Source organism: Trichogramma pretiosum, unplaced genomic scaffold (assembly GCF_000599845.2).
Source record: "Trichogramma pretiosum strain Unisexual culture from Peru unplaced genomic scaffold, Tpre_2.0 scaffold35, whole genome shotgun sequence".
NCBI lineage: Eukaryota > Metazoa > Arthropoda > Insecta > Hymenoptera > Trichogrammatidae > Trichogramma > Trichogramma pretiosum.
This window is the reverse complement of record NW_019640943.1, coordinates 1,224,557-1,238,554: the sequence shown is the minus strand read 5'-3', so window position 1 is coordinate 1,238,554 and position 13,998 is coordinate 1,224,557. Positions and strand designations below refer to the sequence as shown.

Genomic DNA, 13,998 nt, shown 5'->3' with positions numbered 1-13,998 from the left:
ACAGCGGGTTACATTTGACGAGTATAAATATATAAAAATATATTATGTATAAGTAAAACCATTTTGAAGAGACGAAAAAAGCTGGTTTCAGCAAAAATGAATACGTATAACAATAAAATACAGTGTATCTAGTGCGAAAATTTCCCCCGGCCCCATCCCTGTTTCTGATCACCCTTTTACTTCCCAGCAGACCCTTCCTAGATGAGAAAAAAAAACTCCCAGAATCGGTGAGAAAGTGAGTTATCATAGTTACGCTCGTGTAAATTATTATTAAGAACAATGTGAGAGTAAACAATAAAAGGAATTAGCGAACATGAAGTTGCGTGTACAAAATGTAAACGTTTATCCTTTCACATAATGCATTCATATCACACCTCATTATCTATGAGTAAACACGAGGAATTCAATTGTAATATTTGTTTGTTTGTTGTTTCAAGTTTTATTCAGCTTGAGTTTTCTGTCAAGACGAAAAATGAGTCGATATAAAAACTACTGCTACTTATGTAAACAAGAGTTAAATAAACGAGTGTAGAAAATGTTTTCATGGTCAGTGACAAGCTGAGTTACAAAGTCGACCTATTAATAACAACAATTACGAATAACAATGTTTTATAAGTATCATAGCTAAAATAACAATAAAAAAAATTAATATCTAACAGTGAATCACTATGATTTATGTTGAATAAATCAAATTGCGCATAATATCTTTAAGGTTGCATGCGAAGAGCACCATCCAATCTTATGGTCTCACCATTGAGCATTGGATTGCCCACAATATCCTGAGCAAGCCTAGCATATTCATCTGGTTTACCAAGCCGCTGAGGAAAAGGTATGCTTTTTCCCAAAAAGCTGCGTACCTTATCGGGCAGTTTTGACAACAGTGGCGTATCAAATAGTCCAGGTGCTATTGTTACAACTCGAATGCCTACAAAACAATTGATCAGTATTATTATATTTGTTTATTCAATTTTATTATTAAGTGTAATTTTTGTGGCATCGAATCATTGTCATTGCATTGTAAAAAAATTTATAGCGCATCGAAGTAATAATAAAAGAGAGATGTGAATTGAATTTTATAAAAGCAGATAAAGTAAATTACTAAATCAAATGAGCCAAGGAAAGGCAAGCAATTGAAAATAGTAATAATAATTATTAGGGAAGAAGCTATGAATGTTGGCTTTTATCATTGCTTTGAAAAGATAGTCGAGTTAGATTTTTTACTACCTGCTGACTTAAAAACTCAATTAACTGAAACCAAGAACTGGCTTGAAAAAAACTGTAGAGGCTATTGTTATCCATTGTTATGATTAATATAATGATGTATTCAAAATTTTTCTACAGTTATTCTCAGATCCTAATCATTCAAAATATCATAAGTTAAATATATCATTTAAAGTCTCACCATCTCTAGATAGATCACGAGCAATAGGTAGAGTCATTCCAACGATGGCTCCTTTGCTTGCAGAGTAAGCAGCTTGACCAATTTGGCCATCAAATGCAGCAACACTGGCAGTGTTAATGATAACACCTCTTTGACCATCTGTGCTAGGTTCATTTTTGCACATAACTCCAACAGCTAATCTGATACAATTAAAAGTACCAAGAGTGTTGACTCTAATAACTTTTTCAAAATCCAACAATTGATGGGGTTCCATTTTATTTGAATTGAATGTTTTGTATGCGACAGCTATACCCGCAGCATTGACCAGAACATCAAGACGTCCAAATTTTTCTTCTGTTAATTTTAAAGCGTTCTGAACGTCAGTCTCAGATGTGACCTGTTGACAATTACTAAATGCATGAAACATTGTCAATTAATAAATAGAAATGCTTATTATGAGAGTCACTCACATCCATTGGTGCGAATACAGCTGATTCCCCAAGTTCTTGAGCTAGCTCACCTCCTTTAGAGGATGGTAGATCTGCAATGATTACTTTTCCACCCTCGCGAATGAACCTCTCGACTGTCCCTCGGCCCAAACCAGAGGCTCCTCCAGTCACCAAAGTTACCAAACCCTATGAAAAATGACGTACTCTTTAAACATAACTTCATAACCTCAGCTATCATGACCATGACATAAGTAAACAAAAGACACGATTCGCTCGAACTCGCACTCTCTTCTCGTTCTTTTGTTTTACAACAATTAAATTCTCTCACCTTCAGCATTTTTATTACTAATAATTGTACTCGTGTGATGCGAACTGAACTGCCGGGTACAACCGGTACACTACACGCGTTTTGTATTTTATACGCTCTCGCAGACAGCAAGACTATAACCAATGTGTGCTGCTGCGATGCCGCATGTATAATCACGTGGTCGCCGGTCGGTATACATCAGCCGCATTTGCGACTTGCGACTTGCAAGTTGCAACGTCGAATAGCAAAAGAAATTTCTTCAATGAATCGATGTCAATAAATTATGAATAAAAATTAGTGCTGAGAATCGGATACCAAAAAAATTACAAAAAAAAAAAAAAAAACCAAGAATTGAATTTCGTATATGAAACTTGTGCAAGTGCTAATTTAAAATAAAACGTGCATGATATTTTTTTTGTAAAATTGATAGTAATAAATAATATTCGTGTACGAATAACTTTTTTAGCAATTTATTCATTAGTTATGATATAGAAAATCTGCTACATATAATAATATTAGACATTTAAAAGACACAAAAAGGTCTTCTTCGCATTATATTTTAGATTTTTTTGGAGCTTCTTGGCCCTCGCTTTCCATCGGTCTCTTGTTGTTACATTTTATAGCATTTGTGATTACGTCTTCTACACTGTCCTCATGGTTTTGGCTGGTACTCGCTAAACAGATATTATATAAATCTTCGTTGTTCAAATTTTCTAAAATCATGTGGCAGCAAAGAATCGGAAGTCGGTGGTGTATCAGCTCGCAAAAAGAATCAATCGCCCAATCCAGAAAAAATCTTCTTGATATCTTTTCAGAAAGATGCATAGCACAAGTGTTCCGATGCTTTTGGCAGTCCCACAATTTTTTCGACCAGTCCCACGCATGGTCGAGATGACCCTCATAAGTGAATAGCTTGGCCGCCTCTTTGGGTCTTAACTGGAGTAGATCGTAAAGCGACAAATACTCTTTCATCATGATCTTCTTCGATTTTGTCGCGAACTCCTCGTCGCTGCGTAAAAGTTTCTCGGCATCCGCCGATTTCTCGAACAATCCGTATTTCGAATACAATTTCATGATCGTCAAGGCCTCGATTCGGTCCAGCTCGTATCCGTTTTTCTCAAGAAATCCGACGATCTGCATAATAGGAGAAGTTATTCCATGAAATTTGTAATACCCTTCGATTGAGACACCAATGAAGAAGAAGTCTATACCAGTTTCGAAGAGGCTGAAAGTCGGAAGAAAAAAATTCGATAGATTAGCTCCATTATTCCAGAGTAAATCGAACTGTTGTATCCAGAGATTCGCCACGGCAAATTGCAACGGTGTCCTTCCCAACTTGTTGGGTACATTCGGATCGGCGCCTTTTTGTAATAGCATCAGTAAGGCCTTCCATCTGCCCCGATTCAAAGCAAAGTGTATCGGCCTATCACCCGTTGATTCCACGAGGAGATTGGGATCCTGGCCGAGCTCGAGGAATTTCGAGACGATTTCGATAGCACAACTATACATGCAGGCCACATGGAAGTGCGTGACGCCTAACTCGTCGGTGTAATTTAAATCGTCGCCGTATATTTCAAAAAGGACCGGAAGAATAAGAAAATTCATATCTACGTTGTGTTCGTACTTTGCTGCCACATGCAGCGGTGTTGTAAGATGCAATAGTATTTTGCCGTCTTTATCAATTTCTGGCTCGTGTTTGTAGCCTGTGCGAGCTATGAAGCTAATAATATAAAAACTTTTGAAAGAATCCCCTTCTTTTCTGCTTGTGTGATCGACGATATTCATGAGAATACGATTGACTTCTTCCTGTTGAAAAGTGTCTCGAAGATTCGGAAGTGGGCCCTTCCAAGTCGATTTACTAGTTATATTACTAAGTCGTTCAAGAATTTGGGTGGTCCGTTCTGCGTCCGCGCGGTCGAGCTTCAGCTCGTTCAAAAGATCTTCCAGTTCGACTTTTTGTCGAGGACAGGCTACCTCGCGTGATTGTCCTGAACAGTTGCGGTGTGGATCCATTATATCATACATATATCACACAACAACAACACACGTGGTCACTTGTAATTTTAAATGTTAATTTTATTTTCTCACGCGTAATGCAGTAGATTCGATATTTTCTATATATAGCTGTTCACGCGGTGTAGTCGTAACCTGCACTGACGATTTTCATGCATACCACGATTCAATAAGAGAAAGTTCGAACGCGCGGCGTGCGCGTCAAAGCCGTTCGACTGAGCATGAGCTATAAGTAGTCAACGCGCGTTGTAGTATATTACTGCCCCAGGCCGGAAAAAAAGAAAACCTCGGTGCGCGTGCTAATCGACCTCGGCTTCGCCTCGGTCGCTTATTTCACGTGCCCTGCTTGGGACTTTTCTATTTTTCCCGGCCTAGGGCAGTAATATACTAGGGTCACAATGATACTTTTTTAAATTTTCGTCCGCAGGCCATCTGCGACCGTTGGCCCAGCGGGCTTTCGAGGAAGCTACGAATCTGGAGGGAAAAAAACACCTATCTCGACCACGTCGTAATAGCCTCGAAGGCAACTTATGTGCAGGTGACTAATGCCTTCGTCATTTATGATGAAATTATCTGTATAGATATTCATTAGATGACGAAGGACGGAATTACTTTGATTGGCTGCGTGGTGGTGATGCGCCGGTGTTTCGATTCGTCACCGCTTGGTGGCGACGATGCCGATCATCGCTCGCACGCTAAGAAAAGGCGAGTTAATGATTAATTATCAATACTACGTTTGCTACTAACTGTAACCTGGCAATCACGCACCGATTTCGACCCCAAATGGCATCGAAGCTCTCCCCTCTCGGGAAAGAGGAATATTGATAAATCGGCGCCGTTGTCCAAGAGGCAATTTTACAACGTCGGGCATGAGACTACATACAGCTAATAGCAGAGGTGCCTGTCCATCTGCATTGATTAAATTGACATCGGCACCTCGTTCTAGCAACGCCCGGCTCGTTTTCAGACAACGCAGCGGGTTCATGTGCGCCCTCTGAACCGAGTGCAGGGGTGCATTGCCTTGACGATCTTGACTATTGACGTGCAGGGGCCGATGCAATTCGTCGCGAAGATTCATAAGCCACTCGGCCCAGTCGATGCCATAGTTGGCCAGACTCCTACAAATCATGTGTAGAGGAGTCGATCTCTCTTCGTTGGCCGTATTAGGATTGGCGCCTCTCCTCACCAGCAGTTCGGCTACTCGATGATGACCACGGGCCAGGGCCAAGTGTAGCGGCGAGTTACCTGTTCTCGGTATGGGACATGCATTCGGATCTATGTGGTAGATGTCGAGGAATTTTTCGACCACGTCGTAAAAGCCTCGAAGGCAACTTAGGTGCAGGTGACTAATGCCTTCGTCATTTATATAATTTTCGGGATAAATATTTATTAGATGACGAAGAATGGCGTTACTTTGATTAGCTGCGTGGTGGTGATGGGCCGGTGTTTCGATTCGTCACTGCTAGGTGGCGACGACGCCGATCATCGCTCGCACGCTAAGAAAAGGCGAGTTAGCCGCGTAAGAGAGCCTTCGTTGCTGAAGATCATTCGCAGACTTCTATCCATTCGCCATCTCTTCAACTCGTCTAGTTCTAGTCGATTAACATAATTATACGCCATTTTTCACTATCGATCAAAGTATTTATTTTTCAATTTTCATTCGCGAACTGGATTATCCGTGCCCATTTCACGTGGATCAAATATATGTGATGAGCCTCGCAGCGATTATCAAGGGATTGCTTAATTATCCGCGCAAAGCGCTTGACAATCCGCGACGATTCACCGACAAGAGCTCGCGGATATTTCGAGCGCGTTCGAAAGAAAGTCCGAAATCCACAAAGATTTCTCGAAAAAACCTTGCGGATTATTGAATCGTTCATCTATGCGATATTGATGTCAGATTCGCGCGTAACGCGTTTTTTTCCAATTGAGATACATATGATGACTTGCAACAGGGCCGTAGCCAGAAAATTTTTTCGGGGGGGTTTACCCGGGTTACTTATGTAGCTTGGGTTACCATTAACAGAAGGTAAAATCCCAAATTTCGGGGGGGGTTCTGACACCCAAACCCCCCCGCTGGCTACGGCCTTGACTTGCAAACTGTTTAAAGGTACCAACGATATGGATTTCAAGTACAAAATTGTGTCTGTGTGTCGAAAAAAATAAAGTATTTATGAGTATGCGAATTGAAAAAATTTTTGTCTTTCATTTCATTTCAATTTTATGTACTTTGTTTTTGATAAAATAAAACTTTCATGATTCTTTGTGCGTGCAAGAATATAAAGTGGAAATTCGTCTGCGTCGATTTCCATCGTGCACTCGCGTGGTTCTTACTTTACCGTCTTAATTAGAAAGATGCAATCATGGATCTATCGGAATAAAAGAATAAAAAATTCAGAAAATTTTCCAAGAACTTTACTTGCCTCACATCCACTCTTAAATTCATAATAAACAAAAAACACAATACTTCGTCATGTAAAATAGAAAATTTTATTCTCAATACAGTATCAAACTTTATATATATCACATTTCAGAAATTCAATAAAGAAAAAAAAACAGTATCAAAAAACATCGAACTCCAAACACCAATGCGTCTCCGTTAAATACATAAAAAAAAGCCAGAGTCGCTTTGTGAATTTAAGGCTGCATGCGCAGAGCACCGTCGAGCCTGATGGTCTCGCCGTTGACGTAGGGATTCTCGACGATGGCCTGGGCCAGATGGGCGAAGTCCTCGGGTTTGCCGAGGCGCTGGGGGAAGGGCACCGCCTTGGCCAGAGACTCGCGCGCCTTCGCGGGCAGCTTGGCCATCATCGGCGTTTCGAAGACGCCCGGGGCGATCGTCACCACGCGGATACCTAAAGTGCAACAATTCAAGCGTGTTAGAGCAAAAAATGTAAGAAAAAATCCATGGAGTAAAGTGATTAATCGTGAACTAAACTACCCCGACCCCCATTACAATTTTTTCACAGAAGTTTATTAAAACTTTTTTCATGCGATTTACAAATCTAAACTAAATTCAATCTTTAAGATCGAAGTATGAAAAATATAACTGAGATCCAAGTTCACACGTCGTGTACTCACCGTCTCTGGACAGATCACGAGCGATGGGCAGAGTCATGCCGACGATGGCGCCTTTGCTCGCGGAGTAGGCCGCCTGTCCGGTCTGGCCGTCGAAGGCCGCGACGCTGGCCGTGTTGATGATGACGCCGCGCTTGCCGTCCTGGTCGGGCTGGTTCTCGCACATGAGGCCCGCCGCCAAGCGGATGGCGTTGAAGGTCCCGAGCACGTTGACGCGCAGCGTCCGGTCGAAGTCCTCGAGCGAGTGCACCTGCTTCTTGGGCAGATTGTGGGTGCGGCAGACCGTGGCGATGCCAGCCGCGTTCACCAGCACGTCCAGACGGCCGAACTTCTCGCGGGTGAGCTTGAGGGCGCTCTGCACGTCGGTCTCGGACGTTACCTGAGAGCAGATTTTCATACGTGCATATATTTATTTTTTTGTTTTTATATATCTACTTTCGTATACGGGAGAGGCATACGGGCGCGATCGAGCGTTATCGCGACGAGCGTTCGAGATAAACGTACAATTCGTTTCGAGTGCGTTTTAATATTAATTGAATGAGTATGGGATCAAAACTGCCAGTTTTCAGTCACTGCGAGTTAAAATTTATTTTAAAATAAGTGCTTTTAGTCGATCAATTGAATGAAGAAAAAAAAATAGGATTCATTGTTTGTTACATAACAAAAATCGGCTTTCGAATCGATTGAAAGTTAAAATTAAGAGTTTTACTTGTCCGACACAATTCGATAATTAGCTTTTTTTTTTTTACTTTTAATATTCAAGCTCTCGAAGTTTGTAAATTTTTTATCGAAACATCAAATACAGAATCTAAAAGCAATACATGGGAATTGCGGTACGAAGCATTAACTCAGATAACGATGTGCGAAAACTAGACTTTTCCTATTTCAAGAACATTTTGACGTTCTCCACGTACATAAGAGTAACTAATTTCCACTTAAATTATCACACAAAAGCTTAGATCTGAGCTTTTTACTATCGAATCATACATTTCTAACGTTCCTCTCTCAAGGGTATAAAAACTAGCTATTTTATCCTCACTAAAATTTCATCCTATTTTTCAAAAATCCCTCCTCCCCCCACTTATACGCGAGTTCTCCAATTGACCGAACGCCGGTAAGATAGTAATTTTCGTCGCGGCTCAATAAAAAGAGAATATATAGCAAGTTTCGAGATAATAAAATGTTCGACTCGATGCGGAATAATGTATGTATACTCACGTCGACCGGGGCGAATATCGCCGCGTCGCCGAGCTCCTTGGCGACCTCGTGGCCCGGCGAGTTGGGCAGATCGGCAATGACGACGCGGCCGCCCTGCCTCACGAATCTCTCGGCGGTGCCGCGGCCAAGTCCCGAAGCACCACCGGTTATCAGCGTCACCACTCCCTGCAATCGAAATCATCATATTATCCAGATATATGTATATATGCGTTTTTTCAAGACACGCGATCCGTGTCCTACATAAATGTATTATTACACGTTAAAATGTACACCGAATCGTGTTTTCAAATACCTTGAGCATGTTGGACGTTGTTTGGCTTGTTTCTTTACTCGTTCGCTTAGTGAGAAGAGCGGCTGGAATTTTATCTCGTGTACTTGTTTGTTTTTTCTCTTTTTTATTAATGTACGCACTCGAGACGAGAGCTCGAGAACGACTGCGACGCTTCTTCGTGCCGCTGTCCCAGGGAGACTGTTAAAGCGCTCCCCGCACACACGTCGCGCGCGACCGTTTTAACAGGCTGTTTTTTCTGTTTTTTTATACTATTTGCATCGTCGCGATGACTTTGTATAATTTGCTGCTTCAATTTCGAATCGACGCGTGCCTCTTCCCCATCATCGATCGATGTTAATTCGCGTTGATAATAAGCGGCGTGCAAATTAATTTTCGCTGCTCCAAAAATTCGTACTTTCTTCATTATTCGATAAAGTTTCCTTATGACTACTCCGAATTGTTGCCGAATTTTGAACTCGCATTATTTCGACCTGCATAATTGTCAATATCATCGACCCCATCCATACACGAGAAAAAACATGTAATCATCTCGACTGCAGATAAGATGTACGAGCGCATTTTCCACTTTTTTCCCTCGTGATCGATGAACTCTCTCTCTCTCTCTCTCTCTCTCTTTCAAGGTCATGTGTACATTTTATCAGTCGCAAGTATATTATTCGTCGATGCTACTTTATTTCTCGCACGCAACAACAAAAAAAAAACGTTTTCTGCTAGATTGGCAGCAGTCGCGGAGTCTCGAGTCTCGAGCCGCGCGAACGAACCTAACCTGCGCCTTAACTATGAAAACTCGATTGATAAGGCCCGCAGAGCTGAGAACGTTCTGAATTTAACTTCTGCGTCGGCGGCCGTCTATATTCCCCAGCTGATGTAGACATTTTATACACACATATTATATATGTATATATAGTTATATCAGATAGGCGCAGAAATGGCAGGAGTATATATAGTATCGGAGAGAGAGAAAGCGTGTAGTGTATAGTGCGCTTTAGTGTAGAAAATTCGGAGAGACAGCAAAGCAGCAGCAGCCGCCACAGACCACGACGGCATACGAGAGAGAGAGGAGGAGCTGCGCTGCTGCTTTGCTGACTGATTACATTATATAGTGTACAACACATTGCAGAAGCAGACAAAGGCTTTGAGTCGTCGTCGTCGTCGTGCATAGCATATATCGTCGTTATACGCACACACGCACGCACACAAACGTAGTTGTAACTTTTTTTTTTATCGTCATCTACACCCATTGATGAAGCGCAGCCAGCTCGTCCGTTGCGTGCAGTATTATTTCGCTTTAATGATGTCCATCAGCAGAATCTCGAGGCTGGCTTTCGAAGTCGCGAGGTGAGTCGAGGAGCTATAGTCAATCAATAATAATAAATAAAATACCTATACCTCTACCTACTTGCTTGGGTTTTTTTCTTTTTCCTTTTTTTTTTTGCTTCTGGCTTGGCTCAGCCTTGGCGTCCCACGGTGATAATGTATGGATTTTATCGCACGCGCGGAGCATGGCAATCATCGCTTATAACTCGGATATCGCTTATTATCGATTTTGCTCCCTCGAGGAGAAATACAGAGAAAGGGAAAGAGGAAAAATTGACGCCTATTTTATCGTGCCTATACTTTAATGTTGTACGCACGCGGGTTGTGTTATGACGTTCGGGGCGGTGGTAGTGATGGTGGTGGTGGTGACGGTGGAGTCATACACAGACGCTATCAAGGATAATACTGGGCAATTCTGAGCTATCCTGATTAGCGCGCGTTTACTCACGCTTGTTTATAGATATAACTGTGTATACGGACAAAGCGCGCTTTTAAAAAAGAAAGTCCTATCAGTGTACCAGTGTGAATCATTATTGATTTGATTGTTGCTGTCCTTCAATTAAAGTGTCATGCATCGACAATCGATGGAGAGAAATGTTCTCTAAAGTGCTCTCTCTTTTCAGCTACGAAGCTCGAATCACATACAGATGTTCCTATGCAGTCATTGCTTCGTCCAGGAAAATTGTCTCCAACATATTCAGGCAGGGTGTTAGAAATCAGTCGACTCTGTCAAACTCCACGGCTCAGATACAGACTCAGCAGAAGTCTTGGAAGTCGTATGTCAGGGAATGGAGATGGAAGATACCTTTTGGTATCGGCTTCTCGTTCTTAGCAGTATTACAGTGGAGATATTTTAGGAAAAGACAGGAGGACGCGACTACCAAAGGACCCATCGAAGGACTCATGGTAAATTTCATTGTGAATTTGATCTTTTAAATCAAGGTTAATGCAAGTATTGACTATGTGCTATTTGATTATAGGTTGAGTGTTACTGCTCCTTACCCTTAAGAATCACAAGCAGAGTCTGGGGTGGTTTTGCCAGTTTACAATTACCAGTATCACTGAGATCAGTTGTATATAGTTGTTATGCCAAAATGTTCAAAGCCAATTTAGATGAAATCGATGCTTCATTGACTGAATTCCCAAGTCTTTCCGATTTTTTTGTGAGACCACTTAAGCCAGACGCAAGAATTATTGCAGATCATACAAATATGGTAATTTTATTATTTCATTGACTGATAACACTATTTTACTGCTATTTTTGTGTTATTAATGTCAATGATGCCCACAATTTAGGTTGCTCCTTCAGACGGTAAAGTACTACACTTTGGTCCAATCACCTCGTGCAAAGTTGAACAAGTCAAAGGTATGACTTACAATTTGCAACATTTTCTGGGCGAGCCAAATTGGCCCCACATTGACAAGGAAGACAGCATAGCTAAAAAACCTGTGAGTGACAACTACGTGACGAGCTTGTTGAAGAATCCTGAAAATCTTCTTTACCAATTGACTATTTATTTGGCTCCCGGAGACTATCACAGATTCCACAGTCCCGCCGACTGGACGATCAATTTACGCCGACATTTTCAAGGTACAATATTTTTCTCTCTCTTTCTCTCGCTCTCGCTCTCTTAAAAAAATACAATTGAAAACTTTTCATAAAAAAAATCAATTGCAGGAAAATTGCTCAGCGTCAATCCGAAAATTGCCAGCTGGCTGCCCGATCTCTTCGCCATGAACGAGCGCGTGGTCTATATCGGCGAGTGGGCCGGCGGCTTCATGGCTTACACAGCCGTTGGCGCGACCAACGTCGGCTCCATTCACGTCTACAAGGACAGCGAACTGGTGACCAACAAGCGCAAGTGGTTCAACAACGCCAAGCACTCCGAGGACGCGAGATTCGAGGGCGGCATGCGCGTCCAGAAGGGCGAGCTCTTCGGCGAGTTTCGCATGGGCTCGACCATCGTGCTGATTTTCGAGGCGCCGCGCGACTTCGAGTTCACCACGGAGGTCGGCCAGAAGATCCTCATGGGACAGGCATTGACGAACGGCATCGTTGCGAGTTAGTTCGCAAGAGAGAAAAGTAACAGAAACGACAAAGAAAAAAGCAACCTCGCTGTTAATTGTATGTACGAATCTTTGTGAAAGTAAGGCTTGTTATTGTTTTTGATTCAATCGCAAGAAAGATGGAAGGAATTAAGCAACGTGCAATTTTTATTTACGAAAAAAAGCCTTATTGTGACTGAAAATATAACCGTTATGTAATAGTTTGTAAGTGTAATTATTTTTCTTTTAATTTTTGTTCAATCTCCATTCGCAATGAAATATTTATCGGTGCCTCCGCGTGTTTAGGTATGCGATGAATTAAAAAAAAAAAAAACAAAGTAAACGTGAACACTGTGCGCATCGAGTTTAGTTAGCCAATTTCTAATTACACCTATTCGTTTTTAGATGTAATCAAAACTATGGGTTAGTAAAATTTCCGAACAATTTTTAAGTTTATAAATGTTTATGAACGTATTAAATTGTAATCCTATACAGTGTCTGAGTAATCTCAAAAATGATATAAGAAAAACTCTAATGTCGTTTGTGTAAGAAAATTTACCGAAGTATTTTATACGAGCCTTACATATATAGCATTAAAGTAACGAAACGAAGAAAGTGATCTTTTACGTAATCATCTGTACTAAAAAAACATTAATTTCAATTTATTCCCATTAACGATATGACGATGCTCGCGTCTCCGAGAACGAGAGCGTCTCACGATAACACGACAACGTTACACTGTAATAATAACTAATGATAGCTAATGTCTGTATAAATGATTATAATCCATCGAAAAGTCTGCAGTATTTTTATGCATATTTTTTCTATACCGATGAAGGTGATCTAGCTTTATATAAGTACAAGTTGAATGAATGACATTTTTAGGAACAATTTACAATTAAATATTTATATTTATCATATTGCACATGTTATTGTTGAGATGAAGTTTTGATGAAAATAAAGAATTTATCGACGTAAATCGCCCCTTGTTTCTGTCCAAACATTTGACAATTTATAATGTCCAGATTATAATTACGAGCGGTCTGTTTGAAATATGATTTCGTGAACGTTGCATTTACTTTTCAAAGGTATACCGAGACAGCTTTTCACTCGATTTTGACGAAAAAATGAAATTTGGGTTCGGTTTCTCAGAAACTGAGAAAATTTCGCGATTGTTGGATGTGTAGGCGTTTTTTTGAACGCATTATTGAAGTAAAAAGCATCAAATCAGTCAATTTTATGCGCCAAATTTATACGAGCTCTCGATTGACTTTCTGTTTTCCGGGCAATGCCATCGAGCGATCCAATAAACTTTCTAAAATTCCCACGATCATTCAAATATCATCTCCAATGGAATCTTGTAATACATTCAGCTTCTTAGATCAATAACCGAGAAATTCAAAGTCGTTTTGTCCCGACCATAGCAGCTGTTGACTTTCTTCAAGTCGGGCATGTGCAGTGCTTTCTGTTATGCATCTGCCAAGACTCTGTATCGAAATTTTTAATTTCAACGGTTTTTTTGTCTCCACGATCGGTGAAAGAAAAAAAAGCCAAGATTATTTAGGTATTATTCAGGAATTTTGTTTATTTTTTCTGAACTTTTTTTCATCTTAGTTGATTTTTATTACAAAATATTTTTCATCCTTAATAATAAGTGTTTGCGATAATAAAAATGACGATACGATGAATAACAAAATAAGGCGATCACCCATTCGCTAAAAAAAAACTCGTCTCTTCGCATTATAATCTAACATTTCATAACTAGAAAGAAAATGATTTTTCCGTTGCGAAGAATTACATTTCATATAATATTTTCATATATGTAGCTCAGAGACAGAAGGCAATTCTGATTTCTGAGTGATTGGTGTAAAATCTCTTGTATCGTTTCAAAATCAAA

General features: G+C 40.6%; 4 protein-coding genes across 4 annotated transcripts; 1 reads left to right on the top strand and 3 right to left on the bottom strand.

Annotated features, from left to right (window-relative positions):
• Window positions 1-423: 423 nt before the first annotated feature.
• Window positions 424-2,450, bottom strand: LOC106653412 (3-hydroxyacyl-CoA dehydrogenase type-2-like). Its single transcript, XM_014372838.2, has 4 exons — window positions 2,159-2,450; window positions 1,852-2,016; window positions 1,403-1,778; window positions 424-925 (listed from the first exon to the last, which is right to left on the bottom strand). Exons 1-4 carry the CDS (start codon window positions 2,165-2,167, stop codon window positions 708-710), a joined length of 768 nt encoding a protein of 255 aa, XP_014228324.1. The 5' UTR covers window positions 2,168-2,450; the 3' UTR covers window positions 424-707.
• A 2,460-nt stretch (window positions 2,451-4,910) lies between these two features.
• LOC106653340 (ankyrin repeat domain-containing protein 1-like) lies at window positions 4,911-5,770 on the bottom strand. Its single transcript, XM_014372740.1, has 2 exons — window positions 5,707-5,770; window positions 4,911-5,503 (listed from the first exon to the last, which is right to left on the bottom strand). Exons 1-2 carry the CDS (start codon window positions 5,768-5,770, stop codon window positions 4,911-4,913), a joined length of 657 nt encoding a protein of 218 aa, XP_014228226.1.
• An 854-nt stretch (window positions 5,771-6,624) lies between these two features.
• On the bottom strand, window positions 6,625-8,896 carry LOC106653557 (3-hydroxyacyl-CoA dehydrogenase type-2-like). The gene is made up of 4 exons (XM_014373048.2): window positions 8,739-8,896; window positions 8,447-8,611; window positions 7,232-7,607; window positions 6,625-7,005 (listed from the first exon to the last, which is right to left on the bottom strand). Exons 1-4 carry the CDS (start codon window positions 8,745-8,747, stop codon window positions 6,788-6,790), a joined length of 768 nt encoding a protein of 255 aa, XP_014228534.1. The 5' UTR covers window positions 8,748-8,896; the 3' UTR covers window positions 6,625-6,787.
• A 492-nt stretch (window positions 8,897-9,388) lies between these two features.
• LOC106653556 (phosphatidylserine decarboxylase proenzyme, mitochondrial) lies at window positions 9,389-13,080 on the top strand. Its single transcript, XM_014373047.2, has 5 exons — window positions 9,389-10,076; window positions 10,679-10,961; window positions 11,036-11,269; window positions 11,352-11,646; window positions 11,734-13,080. The coding sequence occupies exons 1-5, from the start codon at window positions 9,982-9,984 to the stop codon at window positions 12,120-12,122; spliced, it is 1,296 nt and encodes a 431-aa protein (XP_014228533.1). The 5' UTR covers window positions 9,389-9,981; the 3' UTR covers window positions 12,123-13,080.
• The last annotated feature ends 918 nt before the right edge of the window (window positions 13,081-13,998 follow it).